Here is a 19,858-nt window from a genome sequence, read left to right as displayed (position 1 = left end):
TATATCCCCCAGTAATCCCTTCACACGGCCCCACCCCTTCCCCATCCACCACGGAAGCAGGGAATGTGGGACAGGCAGGGTTTTGAGATTATCTGGCACGCTCCATATGCAGCCAGTCCCCTTCTGCTGTAACAAACAGCTTGTTCAAGTGCTGGGTAGAAAGCACCAATGCCGGGCAGGCTGGGAAGCTCACCCCTGAGTGTTAATTCTTTGTTCATGCACACCCACATGTTTGTGTGCACTCTCTCTCCTACCATATGCACCCATGCAGCCCCTCCCCCACCATACACATGTGCACCCCATCCTCTGCCATACATACACACACGCATGCAGCCCCTCCCCCACCATACACATGCGTGCAGCCTCTCCCCCACCATACACACTCATGCAACCCCTCCCCCCACCATACACATGCACACGTGTTCAGCCCCTGCCCCCACCATACACATGTGCACACATCCATTTGCTGCCCTTGAATGATCTCTTCAGGATCATTCTCAGCAACTAAGAATTTAAACATTTCCAAATCTGGATGTTCAGGGGGATTTTTTTTCTCTTCCCTTCAAACCAAAGAAATGAAAAACGAATCTAGTATGAGCCAGTGATCGGGCCAGGATCTAGTACACTCAATGCCTCACTTCCTGTCTTTACCCACCAGACAGCACTGCCATCCAAGCTGATAAATAATACATTGGGCCGGGCCCTTGGGCCCAACTGAGCTAAACTCGACAGAACCTGGGGCTAGGAGCTGTGGGGAAAGATGCTTGTAAGCCACCCATTCACTCTTCCGATTCTGGGGCTGAGAGCATCCGTTCCATTGGGATCTCTCCACCAGCCAGGAACCACAGGAGCGCAGGCCACTCCAGCCACACACGTCATCTTGCCCCTCACCTGCCCACGGTGTGTCCCCTATGCCATGGCAGGCAGCAGCACTGGGGGCTGAGGATCTGCCCCATTGAACCTATTTTTATCTGTCTGTGCCGATATTTTTTTCAAGAGATATAATGCATCCACAGTGCAGGCTCTGGGCCTCATCCTGCATCCCTGCCAGCCATTGACTGAAGGCTGCAGAATCAGGCTTCTCTCTTAACAAATAAATACCCATGGGGCTGGTTTTCCTGACATCACTGTAGTTGGCAGCTTTAAAATAAAAATGGCGGTAGGTCCTACTTGTAAACTAAGCTGTGGAGCAGGCCTACTCTGATCGTTTTAACATGCTTCTTCAGGAAAGCTCCGCTCCGAGGCAGCAACTTCCAGATTTCAGAGAGGCCCCTTCTTTCTATTGGCTTTTCCAGTTGGATTGACCGAGGCAAAAGGAATTCAAGTGACTGACCGGAGGCCTCCTGGAGGGAGCAGCCCTGCACTCGTCAAATGATTCAACATTTTCTCTCTCCTGCTTCCTTCATCTGTGTGTGGGAATAAAAATGCCCACAGTGCAGGGGAGGGTGCTGTTTAGCCATAGAGGATTCTATGAGCTGCTTTCTGCAGATGGGGCACTGAGGGTTGCCAGGAGTCCGGTTTCCGACCAGAATGCCTGGTTGAAAAGGGATCCTGGCGGCTCTGGTCAGCTCCACTGACCGGACCATTAAAAGTCCGGTTGGCAGCGCAGCGGGGCTAAGGCAGGATCCCTGCCTGCCCTGGTTCTGCGCAGCTCCCGGAAGCGGACAGCATTTCCCTCCGGTTCCTAGGCAGAAGTGCGGCCACAGGGGCTCCACATGCTGCCCCTGCCCTGAGCACCAGCTCCGCAGCTCCCATTGGTCAGGAACCACAGCCAATGAGAGCTGTGGGGGTAGCGCCTGCGGACAGGTGGCAGCCCGCATAGCCGCCTCCACCTAGGAGCCAGAGGGACATGCTGGCCACTTCTGGGAGCCACCTGATGTAAGCTGCCCAGAGCCTGCACCTCGAATCCCCTCATGCCCCCCACTCCGCTGCCCCATCCCTGAGCCCCATTCTGTACCCAAACTCCCTCCCAGAGCCTGCACCCCAACCTCCTGTCCCAGCCCTGAGCCCCCTCCCAGAGCCTGCACCGCCTCCTGCACTCAGAGCCCCTACCCACTCCCACACCCTATCTCCCTACCCCAGCCCGGAGCCCCCTCCCACACTGCAAACCCCTCATTTCTTGCCCTACCCCAGAGCCCTCACCCCCTCCCGCACCCCTGCCCAGCCTGGTGAAAATGAGCGAGGATGGGGGAGAGTGAATGATGGGGGCGGGGGGGGGTGGAGTGAGCAGGGCGTAGCCTCAGAGAAGGGGCGGGGCAGGGGGTGGGGCAGGGTTGTTCGGTTTTCTGCAATCGGAAAGTTGGCAACCCTAAGAGGCACAGGGCGAACCAGTCACGGGCTTCATTCCGAGTCGGGCGCGGGTTTCTACACCCTGATTTCCTGGAACAGCAGCATCCCACCTCTGGATCTCAGCCCATCGCTGGCCAGATCAACCACTGTTCCTTCAAAAACCAACATTGGAGCCTCAGTATTGATGCCAGGGACTTGTCTGTCTTGGGGGGGAACCCAGTGCAATTCTTATCCACCCCCCCGCCCGTTTCTATTCCTAACGTTCTGCTGCTGCACTTGAAGCCAGCTCAGATACTTTTGCCTGTTAGCCCTAGATGTGTATATCTGGGGGCAGGTTGCTCTTAGGCAGAGGATTCTGGGCTCTGGAATGGTACTGCTCTGCCAGCGCTAGGCGTCAAGGCAGGACTAAGGCTTCTGCCAAAGGGAAGGTGATTTTGCTGGGGTGGGTAGGAGTGGGTGTGTATGGTTTTCAGCGGAGAGAGAGGGTAACCTTCTCAGAGGCAGTGTGACTTAGGCGTCCGAGTCACTGTTGAAAATGGGAGTTAGGTTCCTAAATCACAAAGGTGCTTTTGAAAACAATACCCAGAATCTTTATGGGCCAGCGAGTTGCTTTTGTGCCTTGCCCGGAAGCTGTGTGACGAAAGCTACTCTAAATCTAGGTTCCCTGCCTCTCGGTGCTCAGTAGATCCCTACCCTGAGAACAGATTTCTTCTCTCCTCTTCTATGAGTCTCAACTCTATTACTTATTAAACACATACTGTTCGCCTCACACGCGGCCTTGAGAGACGCTATATCTGTCTGCTCACATCACCCCTTCCCCATGCGGGCCCCTCCCTCGAACTAGGGCTGCCAATTTTGGATGGACTTATTCCTGGAGGTTTCATCACACGACATGACCTTTAATTAAAGATTAATTTTTAAATCCTGGAGACTCCAGGACAATGCTGGAGGATTGGCAATCTTATCTTGAACAGTTGCCCAGCAGGTATTATAGGTGACGAGAAAGGCATCTGTGTAGGAATATAGGCCCACATTAGATCTGGGTGAACTATGGTTTTAAATTGAGTTGGGATATAACATGAGCAATAGCCCCAAAGCATGTGACCAGAAAGAATGAGATCATGAAAAAGAAGAGTTGTTGTGTTAAACTTGTAGTGACCCTTCGAAATATTAGTGTTCTCTTATTTCAGGTTGGGCTGAAGTAACAGAAATGAAATGCAGTTAATTGGGTACCAGGTGCAGTAAATAACTGGCTATATAAGAAACTGCTTCATCTGGTCTTAGCTAAGGTCCTGTAACTGGCAATGACATCGCTTGTTTGTTCAAGGATCTAAAAAGGATTCTTAAAGATTCATTGCTAATCCCTGCCTGACCAAGCAGGAGCCGACCAATACGAGTCTGAGCACCCCAGGGGTTAGCCTGTTTGTAAATATCTTGATTAAATGTTTATAAATGGTTTGTTAGTGTTTTGATGTAGTCAATTTGCTTATTATTTAGGCATGGTTAGAGCAGTGGTATAAATAGCATTCCGATTGGATTTAATAAAGGCATTTACAGTTAAATTAGTGCTGTGGTAATAGCCTGCATAAACAATAATAATTCCTGTGATAGGAAGCTAGAAATAACCATCACGATTAGCACTCAACACAGGCACTAATTCAGCAGCACAAGCGTCCCATGAAGCAGGGAACAGTTAACAACTCTACCTGAGGCAAGGAGGTGAATAAGGTAATTTGGCCAAGGCCACTCAGAGACGCAGTGGCAGAGTCTCTTATATGCTAGAGATAATACCTTGCACTTAAGTCCCTTTCCATTAGTAGATCTCAGAGTGCTTTACAAAGGAGGGCAGGATAGTTATCCCAATTTTTCAGATAGGGAAACTGAGGCACAGAGAGGGGAAGTGTCTTGCCCAAGGACACCCACCAGGCCATTGACTATAAGAACTTATATGTTTGAACTTGGCTGCCAAGACTACGTTGTCTCACTTTAAAGGCCTGTCCCAACCCTAATAATTCATAACATTTTCCACATTCAGAGTGCGGCACAGACATCCATGAATGAATCTTCACACAGCCCCGAAGGGAGGGTCAGTACTAGAGTATCGCCAACTCTAAGGGTTCAAAAGTCATGAGTCAGGTCCCTAAAAATTGTGATGATTTTTTTTTTAAACTAATCTAACAAACATGGGCTTCTTTTCTTTGCCTCCTGAGCCTTTAGCTGCCCTCGGGTCAGATTGTGATGCCAAGCTCTTCCTTGCAACCACCAGGACTTATAAACAACGAAAACACAGATTCTCACCTGATTGCATGCCTCTGGGAGCCGGGGCTTTAAGTACAATATCAAATATTGTGAGAGTTGGCAACACTAGTAGTAGTAGGCCGGTTTTACAGTGCGGAAACTGAGGCATGGGGGAGCAAAGGGACTTGGCAAGACCACAGTGTATGTCAGTGGCAGAGTCAGTTTGAGAACTCAGGATTTAATTCCCAGCTCTTCCAATGACTTGGTCTGATTGCAGGGGTTGGTAGGAACTAGGAGATGCATTTTGCTAGAACTATATAGTCCATATGTAAAATCATTAATGAGATTTTGTCAGTTTCTTGTGGCTCTCTGCTAGTTCTTGGGATTGCAGGTGCGCCTTCTGGTGGCTAATGTGACACCTGGAAATTCGTAGCTGTTTTTAAAAAAACTGAGTTAATTTTACTATATGCAGTGTAATATGCATTCATTTTACTGGCAGATGGGAGTTTAGCACAGAACTGCCTATTCAAATTCTGTTTGGGGATTCCCTCTGGATTCTTGCACTAGCATTTATTTTGTTTTCTCTTAGTACGATCTAAGCGAATCTGTGAACTCTACAATCCATTTTTAACCCCCCAAAAAATAAGTTGCAGCAAGACTTGATCCCAAACATTTAATGTGTTGAAAATAATAAAGTCAAGGCAGCAAAATCGTCTATCCTGGGGAAAGGATTACTGAATAAATGGCCACACTTAATGGGACACAGTAAGAGCACTCTCTTCTTTGCGCACAAAGAAGAAACGAGTTACTGAGAGCCCCTAAAATAAATTGTTACTTTGCTCGATCTTAGCCACCAGGATATCACCCTCGCACCTTTTTATATGGCTGTTCTTTTCTACATTGGCTTCTGATGAGCATGTCAAAAGGATGCTGACATCTCAGGGAGACTTGCTAAATAAAGACATCTGCTTCTGTATTTATATTTCTCCTATGATGCCTCAGCACACCTGCTGTGTCACTTCACCTCTCAGCCCCCTTGTTAACCTTTCCCCTGTCATTGTCTCTTGCTTGGGGCTCGTCACTGCATAAGGCCCCAATATACAGCAAAGCCCCTCTTTAAGCACATGGAAAGTTCCGTTGAAGTCAATGGTTAAAGTTAAGCACATCCGTAAGTGCCCTTCTTCATCAGGTCCTAAGCCAGTAACTCTAAATCTTGCAGGGAGCAATCCATAAATCTATAGCCTCCAGGGAGTGGGGGTGCATGTGTGTATAAATATTATACGTTACTGTCTTCAAAAACAGCTCAACCATTCTGTCTCAGTCATTCACTAAAATAAATTCAACTTCGGGCAGAGACCAAGCCTGGGAAATTTCGGAATGAGTGAAAACGGGAGGTTAAGAATGGAAACTGTTATGTGACCTTAATTAGAGTTTTGGGTTCTGAATAGTCGATGATCACGTGCACCTTTGCATGAATGCCCTGTGGATAAGAAAATATTGTCACCCTCTTGGCATTTCTCGCCTCCCAGTGCTCTACGCACTTGTCAGGAATGCTGTGAAATATAGCCATCTCTTGATCTTTTGCTTTGGGCACAACCTGGCTTCCCTCGGCTCCAATCCCCCCTCAGAGGCAGCTGCCAGAGTAGTGAAATGGCAGATGGATCGCTCTGCAAGGCATTCCAGTAGAGATCACAGCAAAGCTTTCTGGCTTTGCTCTGACCTGCTTCACTTCATGTTCATCTCTGCAAAGTGCACTCTTCTCCTTTTGCTGAAGCACCTGCACTGGAACTGGCATTTAGTATTTAGCACGAAAGGGTTTTGAAGTAAAGGTTCTTGTTCCATGACCCGTTGCCTTTATCCAGCCCACCACTGTGCACTGGAGCTGCTCTTCTTCACTAGTGATCTCTTCCTGAAAAAATGGGTTCCCTAAAGAACAAGCATGTTCGTCCGTGTATTTTTCACATTGGTGTCTTGTTTCCAGCCAGGAGGCATTTCTGCTGTGAGTTACTGTTCCGTGTTAACTCACTACAGGGTTTCAGGACAGATGCTTCTCCCGCTTCTCATTGCAAACACAGGGGGCTTGAGTTTTCTTCAATATCTCTTAGCCAGCAGTGTGTAGCAGGGTTTGCCTAAGGATTGCTCTGTTTCATTGCCATGTTGAAATCCATTCATTCAGTGGGACGTTTCCCAGCTCTGTCACTGACCTGCTGTGTGACTTCGGGCAGATCATTTCACCTTCCCCGTGCCTCGGTTTCTCCTTATGTGCAATGGGGATAATGATACTTCCTATCATTCCTCCCTTCCCCTCTGTACAGTGCTTGGAGAGTTCTAATGAAAAGCATGACTGAAGTGCTAGGTTTTATTATAATTGACTAGAGCTGGTCAGGAATTTTTTGATCAACTTTTTTGGTTGGGAAATGCCGATTTGTTGAAACCAAAACTTGTGGGAAAGGACTGATTTTTTTTTTTTTTTTTTTTTGGTTATACATTTTTCATTTTGAAAAAAAATTTCAGGGAGGTCTCATGTTGACATTTTCTACGCACAAAAAACCAACCCCTGTTATGTCTGTTTGAAATGACTTTTGGTTTGACATTTAACTGGCTTTTTTTTTTTAATTAAGACCTTGAAATCAAAACATATAAACTAAATCTTTCTTTCTTTCTTGATTGGATTTTCAATTAGTGAAAATTTTCCAGATTCTGACTTTTCATCCTCATTTGGGAGAGGAAATCTCAAAAGTTTTCCTAGGATGGGAAAACTAATTCCCGCCCAGCTCTGTTACTGACCTTAATAGGAGTCAAATGCTGAAAACGAGAACCTTCCCCAGTCGGTTAAACATGGGGCACAACAGGTGACTATCACCTGGGAAAACAGAACGCTGACTGGAGTGAGTGCAGCTGGCCCAAAGACCAGGAGAGCTGCATTTCCAAGGCAGCATTGTGTCCACCACTGCTCACGCCTGTTATTGAGGCAGGGAGGTGATGACACTCCTCAGCTGAGCCCAAGCTGGGAGAGGGGAACCAACACAGAGACAACCAAAGGAAGGAGGCTGACGCCAGTCCTGGGGCCCGTTGCAGTCAATGGGAGTTTTGCCACAAATTACAGTGGGGCCAAGATTTGACCCACAATCTCTCTGCTGCTGAAAACAGATCACAGCCTACTTGGAAGAGTAGTTTTCCATTAGCAGGTTAGTATAGCCTAGAGGTCTCCCATGCCCTCCACAGCCAAATGAGACTGATTTCAAAGCAAGAGACAAACACTGGAAATGGCCTAACTCAGTGTTTTCCAAACTTGGGACGCCACTTGTGTAGGGAAAGCCCCTGGTGAGCCGGGCAGGTTTGTTTACCTGCTGCATCTGCAGGTCCGGCCGATCACGGCTCCCACTGGCCACAGTCTGCTGCTCCAGGCCAATGGGAGCTGCCGGACCTGCGGACGCGGCAGGTAAACAAACCGACCCAGCCTGCCAGGGGCTTTCCCTACACAAGCGGCGTCCCAAGTTTGGGAAACACTGGCCTAACTAATGGAGTCAGATAGGCCAAGCCACAGGATTCAGGATTTTAAAACACCCTCCTTTCCATACTGTACCACCTGCCCCCCATGTTTGGGACGGGGTGTTGGTTCAGGCCTAACTCTACTAATAAGTAGCTCCTGCTCCTTGATGGCATTAGGGGCTCTTTGTTGCTGGTGGGTGAGCTGGAAGCATTCTTAATGAGTGGGGTCATTAAAGATCACAGAGGAAGGGGATGACTGGCAAACTTTAACATGGGTTATTCCACTCCCCTAAATCTGGATACAGTATTCTTCAGCTCCTGTCCCAAACTATAGTGCATTGTGGCTTACTCTGTTGAACTCTGTCACGGTCCACCTATCTTAGGTACTTATATGGCCCCCATCACGTAGGGTTACCATCCGTCCGGGTTTCCCCGGACATGTCCGGCTTTTTCAGCGTTAAATGGCCGTCCGGGGGGGATTTCTAATCAAGTAGAAATATCCGGGATTTCCCCCTTCCCCTCAGAGGAGGGCGCAGAGTTGGGGCATGGACTTTGGGGAAGAGGTTGGAATGGGGGTGGAGAAAGGGGGGGGTTGGGGCGGAGCCAAGGGTGGGGAAGGGGCAGGGTTGGGGCAGGGCCGGGGGCGGGACCGGGGCCCCGTGGAGTGTCCTCTTTTTTAAATGTTTGAATATGGTAACCCTACCATCACGGCAGGTATCTGTAATGTATTTGTCCTCACAGCACCCCTGTGAAGTATGGCAGAACTGTTATCCCTATTGTACCCATGAGAAACTGAGGCACAGAGCCTAAGTGGCCCACCAAGGTCACACATGAAACTGAACATTTGTCTCACAAATTTGAGGCAATCACCTTAGCCAGTGGCCTGTCTTTCCGCCTCACCTCCATGCCAGGTGCAGACTAGCTGTACATACGGGCTGTTCTTTGGGAACCTTCTGATGAGTTACATTTTATTTTAAACGGTAATACTGTACAGGCAGTCCTCGGACTCACACTGCAATTGGTTCCTGAACATCATGTCTTAAGTCAAAACGTCGTAACTCGATTTTCACACAGGAACAATGTCAGCTTGAGCATCGTAAAGTCAAAAGCAACATCAGAAAGTCGAAACAGGATGTCAGTTTAGAAACGTCGTAAATGCTATTGGTCGTAACTCGAACGTGGTAAACTCGAGGACTACCTTGTAATATATTATTGTTACGTGGAGGGTGTTAAGAGGAGCATGTCGGAGAGCTTCCTGTAGACTTGATTTAAGTGTAAACTTTAAGAGAAGTCAAAACCACAGTTAACTTTGGGGTGGGGGAAGGGTAATTGCAATTAACCTGGAGGTGAAAGATAATTTAATGTTTTAACATAAAATACTTTTAAAATCTTCTTTTAGCAGACACTTTAATCCCACAGTGCCCTCTAGTGGTGCAATTTCAGAATGAACAGTTTTCCGGTGTTCCGTTTTACCAGTCTCTAATGCTTTATCAGCTTGCCTAACACCTTCTTGTTCGCTCCCTGCTTTAGAAAATGGGTCCCCTATGTCACATGCCATTGTCTTGCTCCCTCAGATCTGTCTCTGTCCCTCTCTCGGTCATTGCAGTCCCAAACCAAGCTCTGATTCAAGTGGGCCTGCTTACATACTCCTGGAGTCTGACACAGCTGGAGCTGGGACTTGTGGCTGTACAGGAAAACACCATGAGACAAAACTCAGGCCTTCCTCAGCCCAAACTCCCACTGACTTCAATGACCCCATTGCCGGAGGATTAAGGATTTCAGGGTCTGGCCTCTTGTGACATGCCCCGTGTGACTTACCCCAGCGATCCTGCGTCAGCCGCAAACAGCAGCCTTTGAAAGTTCACAGCTCTCCAGAGAGCGCAAATCACTTTGTGAAAATCAGCAGCTGCAATCCCCCGTCACAAAGAAAGGACTGGTGCCCGCTGGCTCTGGAGAACAGGTCAGACCCAAATCACAGCTGATTTAGCCTGCCTTCTGGGCTCCAGCCCAACACCATGTGTATTTCATTCTAAGCTGCAGAAAGCTACATATCGCCTGCCCTTGTGATGGCCCTGGAACTTGCTGGAAAAGCCTGTCTGCTGACCAGATACTACCCTCGATCCACATACACACTGCCCATTGGGAGTACTGGGAATTTAGTCTTGGCTTTAGTGTGGCTATTAGGACATTGATGTCTGTGGGAGGCTGTCTCCGCTCTAAGCCGTTCTATTGCCCTGTGTGACCTTATCTCAGGAAGAGAGCAATCGCTGTAACTGTTGTAACGATAATATGGGGACGTGTTTGCCTGAGAGCATTGTGCTTCCCAATAGCAAATCATCTGTGTGCAGTCCCTGGGCCAGGGCCCAAAGAGTGCATGTTAGATAAGGTCTCGTTCATATGCTGGGGATCATATTAAGCCTAAGGGCTGATTCTCACACTGATTTACAAGAGCCATCTCCATTGGCTTCAGTGGTGCTATGCCCATTTTCAGCAGGTGAAATTCTGACCCTGTGTTTGCTCAGACGGGCCTGTTCTTTCCCCGGCCCTGCAGCCCTGTGCACTTGAGAGCACGGAGGCAGGGATTTTGAGACTCACTTCTGCTCATTGCAGCGGGCTAGGCCTAGTGCTTAACCATACGTGCCCCCATATGTAGCCTCTGCTCATACGTACCCTAGAGTGCAATCGGCTTGCACATGGTGTGCTGTGCAAGGACTTGCAGGATCCAGGCCTTAGCGTGTGCCTACAGGTATTTAGCAAGAACTAAGGCTACGTTGTAGTCACGGGTATTTTTAATAAAAGTCATGGACACGTCATGGGCAGTAAACAAAAATTCATGGCCCGTGACCTGTCCATGACTTGTACTATATCCCCCTGACTAAAACTTGGGCCAGGGGGCTACGGGTGCTCTGGAGAGGGCAGTCTGGGGCGATGCAGGTGCTGGGGGGTGGCCCAGGACCCATGCTGGTGCTGGGGGGGGGATGGGTGGGTAGCTGCGCGTGGCCCAGGACTTCCGCTGGTGATGGGGGGGTGGAAGCCCGGGACCCCTGCTGGCGCTGCAGGAGTGGGGAGTTGGCAGGGCTGGCAGGCTCTCTACCCGGCTCTGACTGGCATGTCCCTGCAGCTCCTAGGGGGAGGGAAGGCCAGGGGGGCTCTGCGCACTGCTCCCACCACAAGCGTCAGCTCCGCAGCTCCCATAGGCTGGGAACTGCAGCCAATGGAAGCTGCAGGGGCGGTGCCTGCAAGCAGGGACAGTGCACAGAGCCCCCGGCACCTCCGCCTAGGAGCTGCAGGGATATGCCAGCCACTTCCGGAGAAGCCTTCCCCAGGTAAGCACCGCCCCACACCCCAACTCCCTGCCCCAGCGCTGAGGCCCCCTCGAACAGTCAGGCAGTCCCCGAGCCAGCCGCACTGGCCACTGCAAAAGTCATGGACTCCGTGACCACCGTGACAGACACGCAGCCTTAGCAATAACACATATAGGGCTAATTCGCAATGGATCCCCCAGTCAACAAAACTCTGACTTTGCATGCGCACACAATTATTATTACTGTCTAGCACTATTATGATGATTAATATTACATAGTGGCATATAAACAAATGATGAGTGCACAATTCTGTGCATACCCACACACACACACAGCAGATCCTTGTCCATTCCCATGTTGACTGGCAAAGCACCTGGGAACCTTGTGAATCTAGCGAAAAAGTGTTCAAACACGCTGATAACGCCTGAATGCTGCATTGCAAAAAGTGTGCTGCTTTCCTTTCCTTTTGTCAGTTGCAGTTTGCAGTTGCAGTTTGGTTTGAATGCTGATGCCGTGGAGAGTTTGAGTAAGTGTACTGTGGGGTATTTGATAAAAGTACCGTTGTCTCTGTCACTTGCGGCTTTGCTGGAGTGCAGGTAGAGGGGGAGATCCTGCCAGCTTTAGTGCAGAGCAGGGGTCGGCAACCTTTCAGAAGCGGTGTGCCGAGTCTTCATTTATTCACTCTAATTTAAGGTTTTGCATGCCAGTAATACATTTTAACGTTTTTAGAAGGTCTCTTTCTATAAGTCTATAATATATAACGAAACTATTGTTATATGTAAAGTAAATAAGGTTTTTACAATGTTTAAGAAGCTTCATTTAAAATTAAATTAAAATGCAGAGCCCCCCGAAACGGTGGCCAGGACCCGGGCAGTGTGAATGCCACTGAAAATCAGCTCGCGTGCCGCCTTCGGCACCCGTGCCATAGGTTGCCTACCTCTGGTATAGAGTTTCAGGTTAGTGAGGTTCTCCTGCACGTTCACTGTGCCATATGCCTGAGTCTGAAATGTGGCAGATGGCCGCGTGGGATCGTATCTAGCAATCTCCAGCACACAGTCTGAAGTGGGGACTGAATGGGATTTATCTTAGCTCAAGATCAGCGCTTCCCATCATGCTGAGTTCAGCCATGCTCTGCAGGCTGTGATTTATTCTTTCTCAGTAGGTCTATTGCAATGTTACCTTTGACTCTCAAAGTGCGTCAAGACAATATTACAAGTGAATCCTCTTAGATAACTAGTAACATCAAGAAGTGTTTTCCCTTTAAAAACCATCTACCTCGTTAACGGCACCAGGCTTGCATGGTGCTTTGGACAAATCCAGCCCTAGCACTGCCTCCATCCCGTCTCGCTGTATCTAGAGACGCTCCCTTTCCCTCTGCCCTCGCCCCGTCCCGTCCATCCATGTCACTGCCACCCATAAACAAATCCACTAGCCCCACAGTACTCCAGGGGCCAGCAGAAAGTTGATCTGCTTATTTTTAGAAACCTCTGCAGTCTTCATCCAGCCCCGTCCCCTCCCCCCCCCCCATAGCACCAGCTTCCTTCATGCATTTTTACACTGATGGCAAGAGACCCTTCTCCTCTGCAGCTCCCACCCCCTGTAACAGTTTTCCCTGGACCCCATTTCTCTGAGAGAGATCCCATCCCCCTAGTGTTTGAGCCGCGAAGAGGCTCACAACACCATAATGTCTGAACACCTCAGAGACATTAGTGAACGTACCCTTTCCTCACCAATGTGAAGTAAAGGAGGCGTATCCTCATTTTACAGAGCGGGAAGAGGGGCACAAAGAGATTAAGGCTTCGAGTGTCAAAGGAGCACAAGTGATTTAGGAGCACAAGTCCTGTTGACCTTCCATAGGATTTAGGCACACATCGGGCTTTTGAAATTCCTACTATCAGTGACTTACCCAAGGTCACACCCATAGTTTGCACTGGAGAGGGGAATCGAATCCTGATCTCCCAGCCTGGTGCTTTAACCACAAGGCCATCATCTCTCCCTTGCATCATTTACAAATATCTCCTCAGAAACCCTCTCTTTTCTCCCAGCCTCTCCCTTTCTCGCTCCCCGTATTGGTCTTGATTTCGGTACCTGTATCGGTGAGCTCTGTTTGCACGCGAGACGCTGGAGGGGATAATGGTTGCTCCGTGGCATCAGTTATTAAAGTCAAGTCGCACTCTTGAAGGAACTAATATGCTCCGAACCCAGGCAAAGTTATTTCTGGCCAGGCAAACTCTTCCATTCTGCCCAGCCAGGCTTTCGTCAGAGGACGTGGGGTTTTTTTTCAGTAGCCTTGGTGTTCCTTCATGGGTATTAACAGACCGCTGCTTTTCTCCAGCTCCTCTCTGCCCCCAGCTGTGCAGATCATTTCTCTGATTGCTGAGAACTGCGCTATGAGAAAATGCTTCGGGATGAAATAATGTTTCGGGTTAAAGGGCTGGGAGGCTGCGGTTAACCAGTGCGTTACCGATCCACCAAGGTGTCAGGACAGCGGCAGACAGCTTCTCTGGATGGCTTCTCAGAGGGGACAAGGGATGTATCCCACTGCCAAACTGAAGTGTGAGTTCGATATACAGAGCGCAGGCAGAGGCAGGGTGGTGGGGAGCTGCACTGGGACTCAGATAGCAACTTGCAGGCCCCAGGGGGGAATGAGCCCCATTCAGCTCCTCTCATGTCAAGCCAACACCCCCTTCACCCGCCCCCATGAACAGTGTGATGCTGGGGCACATCAGTGGAGTGGCAGGGTGGGAGCTGCAACTTTCAGGGAGCATTTCAACAGCTGAAAAGGCACATTTACACCATCTATTATACCAGATCAATATGTCAGGGACAGGCTGGCCCCAGGCCTGTCTGGTAAATGGACAGTATTAAACCTGGCTGGACACAGATGAGGATTTCTCTGATGGAATCTGCCCTGGGAAAAAAGTTGTCTGCTTTAGCTTGTGCTCGTAGCAAGGCATCCTGGGAAGTGACCCTACCAGTTGAGACCTGGGCACAATTGGCTACTAAGCTATTTGATGCACTTACCATGGAAATCAGGGTCCAGACACCCCAACAGAAGAACAGGGTCTGAACCCCAAATAATAAGCAATTGAATTAACTGCTCATATACAATGTTGTTGTGCATAAAAAATATACCGAGTAAGGTCTCTTATGAAAGCTTGTAATGTTCTGAACTTAATGGTCATTATGAGATATGTTTACAAACTGTGGTCATGAGTTCATGCATTTGTCTGTGTATATAAAACTGTACTCCTAATTAGTGCTACACTAATGCTAGTGCTATGCGGCGGTGGGCAGTCAGCCAGGGAGGGGCTGCCTCCCCAACCAGATGAGACTAGCTCTAAGCACCAAGGAGAAGACAAATGGTGGGGCATTACAGTTAATGGGAAGACATTGAGACACCCTGGCTATCAAGTCAAGAGGGAACTTCTCCTGCTCTCCGTGACCATGCAAGAGAGAGAGAGACACACAGAGAGAGAACTGCAAACCCTTTTAAAAGGGAAGGGTTTGGAAGTGAAATCTAGCCAGAAACTGAGGGACAGCATCTAGACGGGAAGCTGTCTGGGAAACACTAATCGCCCTTGCAGTTACGAGGTCTGCTGGTGTAACCCACACGCCTCCTGGGTGTGGTGTTCTGTTCCATCTAGTGGCACCGAGACCACTTAGAGAGAGAGATAAAATGACTCTGCTCTACAGCCTTTGCTAACAGCAAGTTGGCTTTTAGCTCATGCTGTAGAGCCTCATGCACTAAGCTCCAGAGATCCCCGGTTCGATCCTGCCCACTGACGACCGGGGTCTGTCGGCATTACACTGGGACGCTGTTCAAAGGCAATAGGTACCTTGTATTAAAACAGGGGTTTCATCTAATTTAAAAGTGTAAAGCCTGAGGTTCCATTTTGATGTTTGTTTTCTGTGTAACTTGCATGTGTTTGCTTCCCCTCATGATTTCATCTTTGGCTCTGGGGGTTTTCTGCTTAATCAGCTTTTTGTTCATTTATACCCCGAGGAGGTCTCTGGTATGCAAACTGTATGGAGTGTGCATGTCCGAGCAGGCTGGGGGCTGGTTTCACACCTTGGGGGGCTGAGGAACCAGAAGGGAAAAGTCCGAGTATCCGTTAGTTAAGAACTTGGCGTGGACGGGTTTGGGGAGACTCAGGACCGGAAGGGCTTGGGGTCACTGGCAAAGTGTAACTAGGCTGAGGGAGCCAGGATAAGACTTTGTGCTTGTGGAGGGGCTAGTGGTGTCAAGGCTCTGAACCAAAGATGCCCAGCATAAAGGCACCAAGATTACAGGGCAGGAGGTGACAGAACCTCTTCCTGGTCAGGTTGGTCCCCAAAATGTCTCACTTACAAACCATCCCTTCAGGTTTATAGAAATCCTTCCTGGCATTCAACTCCACCCATCCCTCTCCTCTGAGGAGCTGGGGCAGAGCAGAGAGCATTATGAGGGAGCCCTTGTGTTCAAAGCGAGTGTCCAACCAGCATGACATCTCCATGCTCTACAACAGTGTTTCTCAAACTGGAGGTCTCGACCCAAAAGGGGGTCACAAGGCTATTGTAGGGGCATCACGAGATCACAACAATGTCGTTGGGGGTAAAGAGGAGTTGGGGGGGATACAGCAGCTGCCACTCTCTGGCCACCCTGCTCTGAAGGCAGCAGCACCACCAGCAGCACTGCAGACATAAGGGTGGCAATACCATGAGTATGCACCTATGATTATGTACAGTAATTTGCTATCACTTGCGGGGGGAGGGGTGTCACAGCCTGACCCCTTCAAAGGGCGGCCCAGCAAAAAAACGTTTGAGAACCCCGCTCTACAATATTCTTTGGAAGCAAATCTTGACTCGATGTCAAGTATGGCCTGGATTTGGCCCAATGTGTGATGAACGATTTGTGCTTTGTGTTTAATTTCCCTGTGTTGTTTTCTGCTTCTTTGCAGGGATCCTGTTTACAATGCTGGTATTTGGACCAGCCTGTGGATTTATCTTGGGCTCCTTCTGTACCAAAATCTATGTGGACGCTGTCTTCATTGACACAAGTAAGGCGAATTGTCTCTGAGTTGCTATTAAAGAGCATTAACGATGTATTGCAGGACTACGATGTTGCGATTCACCCATAAAGCCCCCTCTCGCTGAGTCTCTTAGAGCATAACAAGGCACAAGGAGATCCTTTTGAGTGAGACTCAGCTGCTGGGTGGGATTCAAAGCCTTTCACCTCGATTCCAGTGGAGAAGAAGTTGGAAGTGGCTGGAAGTTGTTCCCATCTGGGGTGGTTTGGAATCTTATGTTAAAAATGAGTCTGATGGGATCACAGCCCAGTTCTTAGTAGACCGACGTCCGCATCAAGATGCCACCATCACAGCTGGTGCTAGCTAGCTCCCATGCATGCAGCCTGCACCAAGGGACTGAGGACAATATAGGCCATGGAGTACAAACCTCCCATTTTGCCACTACAGGAAGTCTTTGCAGCCTAGGGTAGAGTAGGGTGACCAGATGCCCCGATTTTATAGGGACAGTCCTGATTTTTGGGTCTTTTTCTTATATAGGCTCCTATTACCCCCCCCCCCCCCCCCCACACACACACACACACACACGCCTCCTGTCCCGATTTTTCACATTTGCTGTCTGGTCACCCTAGGGTAGAGGCATATCAATAAGGACGTTTCTGGGGCTTTCTGTGCGCTACCTCTCTTGGTGATAGTTGCTATGTGACTCTCCTCCCTGAACCCTGTTCTTTATTTTTTCACAGTTAATGATATTCTGAATGTTTCTCTCTCAATCTGTCTTTCTGTCTCCTCTTCTATTATTAGAGATATTATTCCTTTTGTCAGTAGAGTCCAGTTACACCAGGGGTGGGCAAACTTTTTGGCCCGAGGGCCACATCTGGGTGAGGAAATTGCATGTGTGGAAGGGGTCCAGAGTGCGGGAGGGGGCTCAGGGCAGGGAGTTGGGGTGTGGGAGGTGGTGCGGTGTGTAGGAAGGGGCTCAGCGCAGGGGATTGGGGTGCAGGATGGGTGCGGGGTGCAGCAGGAGTCTCAGGGCAGGGGGTTGGGTGCAGGAGAGGTTCTGGGTGCGGGCTCCAGCCCGGCGCCACTTACCTGGAGCGGCTCCTTGGTGGCAGCGGCACGCACCGGAGCCAAGACAGGCTCCCTGCTTGCCCTGTCCCTGTGTCGCTCCCGGAAGCGATCAGCACCACGTCCCTGTAGCCCCTGGGGGGCGGGGTGAACAGAGGGCTCCGTGCTCTGCCCTCACCTACGGGTACCTTCCCCGAAGCTCCCATTGACCGTGGTTCCCCGTTCCCGGCCAATGGGAGCTGCGGGGGGCAGTGCCTGCAGGCGAGGGCAGCGTGCAGAGCCCTCTGCCCCCCCCCACCCAGGGGCCACAGGGACATGGTGCTGGACATCCGGGAGCAGCGCAAGGACCACGGTGCCATGGGGGTGGCAATCCTGCGGGCCGGATTCAAAGCCCTGACAGGCCGGATCCGGTCCACGGGCCGTAGTTTGCCCAACCCTGAGTTACACTGTCCATTAGCCCAGCATGCCTCTGAAAGGGGAAGAGGAAAGAAACAATACGGTTATAGGTAATAAAAATGTTCATGATCCAAGACAGGAAATTCAAATCATTTATTATTTAGAGCCTGATCCAGTAAAGACTTAGCACACACTTAATTTTATGCCTGGGAGTAATTCAATTGAAGCCAATGCAATAACTTCAGTCAATGGGCCTACTTGTGAGTGGAAAGCAAGCTCATAGATAAGACTTGATAGAACCTTGGTATTAATTATGGGGGTAAAGCCCTCACTAAAGCAAATAGTAATTCCTGCCAGGATGCTGATAAAACTTAGCAACAGAAAAATGTCTTAATTAGAGCTGGTGAAAAATATTTTTGAATTAGGGGACGTTTTTCATGAAAAATGTTTGTGGATTTGAAAATTTCCAAAATTATTGATGAAATGATTCACAATGAAAATGTTTCTGTTTGGTTTGTTCTTGCTTGCCATTGGAAAATGGGATGGGGTTATGAACAGGGGAGGAAAAGCCTGAAAAATACAAAATGAAAATTTCCAAGTTCACTGGAAATGATCGCTTTTCATTTTGAATCATTTCATCAAAAAATTGCACCGAGGTTTAGAATGAAATGAAATGTTTCATTTTGTTTTTTATTGGAAAAGAATTCCCATTTTTGTGACAAAGCGTACCAGTAATAATACTCTCACCTTATTCCATTAGCCAAAGATAAAACTTCAGGGGAGGTAGGTCAGGGACTCCGAGCTGTTATCCCCATGTGACCAATGGGGAAAAGGATGCAATGCGATAGGTCATTTGCCCTGGGTTTCCCAGTAAGACAGTATTGGGGAGGAGACCAAGGAGTCTTGATTCCCCGTTTTCACTAGCTCATACTTCCCCTGCATGGGGAAAAGAGGAAAAAAGAAAAAAATACATTAAAAGGGGTGAGGAAAATACGTTTTGCCTTTGCAATATCTTTCGCCATTCCACAAACTCAGACTATTAGGAAAGTCGGGTGCTGGTCCCTGACAGAGGCTGGATCTTAGTTGGATCAATAGGCTTATCCACGTGGCAGCTCCTATGTGCAAATGTCAAAACGTTTGCAAGTATCTTCTATGTCCTGCTTAAATTTTGTAGGTGGATGGGTACGTTATTACTTAAAAACCTAGGGCTTACAGTAGACGAGAATCTGGATATGAGTCGACAGTGTGCCCTTGTTGCCAAGAAGGCTAACGGCATTTTGGGCTGTATAAGTAGGGGCATTGCCAGCAGATTGAGGGACGTGATCATTCCCCTCTATTCGACATTGGTGAGGCTTCATCTGGAGTACTGTGTCCAGTTTTGAGCCCCACACTACAAGAAGGATGTGGAAAACTTGGAAAGAGTCCAGCGGAGGGCAACAAAAATGATTAGGGGGCTGGAGCACATGACTTATGGGGAGAGGCTGAGGGAACTGGGATTGTTTAGTCTGCAGAAGAGAAGAATGAGGGGGGATTTGATAGCTGCTTTCAATTACCTGAAAGGGGGTTCCAAAGAGGATGGATCTAGACTGTTCTCAGTGGTAGCAGATGACAGAACAAGGAGTAATGGTCTCACGTTGCAGTGGGGGAGGTTTAGGTTGGATATTAGGAATAACTTTTTCACTAGGAGGGTGGTGAAGCAATGGAATGCGTTACCTAGGGAGGTGGTGGAATCTCCTTCCTTAGAGGTTTTTAAGGTCAGGCTTGACAAAGCCCTGGCTGGGATGATTTAGTTGGGGATTGGTCCTGCTTTGAGCAGAGGGTTGGACTAGATGACCTCCTGAGGTCCCTTCCAACCCTGATATTCTAGGATTCTATGAAAAAGCAGAATCCTTTGTTCATTGCCAGTGTCATTCCTTTGCCACCAGAGGGTGCTATAAACCAACCAATCCTCTCCTCTGCTTTCCTGACTGCTTGACTAGATAACAAACCTGGGGCTTCTCCCCTTTTGCAGAACTTTTCTCTGCCTTGTTCAGAGGCCTTTGCCTATGTCTCCACTCCACCACA

The 19,858-nt window shown here is 48.9% G+C and overlaps 1 protein-coding gene across 1 annotated transcript in view; it reads left to right on the top strand.

The window, feature by feature from the left end:
- The window catches only part of SLCO3A1 (solute carrier organic anion transporter family member 3A1), a 215,388-nt gene that overhangs the window by 143,781 nt on the left and 51,749 nt on the right, over positions 1 to 19,858 (top strand). The window contains exon 3 of the mRNA XM_054042741.1: positions 16,265 to 16,363. Coding sequence (XP_053898716.1) covers positions 16,265 to 16,363 — 99 coding nt within the window. The remainder of the gene's footprint in view (positions 1 to 16,264; positions 16,364 to 19,858) is intronic.

This window comes from Malaclemys terrapin, chromosome 10, assembly GCF_027887155.1.
Source record: "Malaclemys terrapin pileata isolate rMalTer1 chromosome 10, rMalTer1.hap1, whole genome shotgun sequence".
NCBI lineage: Eukaryota > Metazoa > Chordata > Testudines > Emydidae > Malaclemys > Malaclemys terrapin.
The sequence above is the reverse complement of the archived record's forward strand: the minus strand, read 5'-3'. Positions and strand labels throughout refer to the sequence as shown.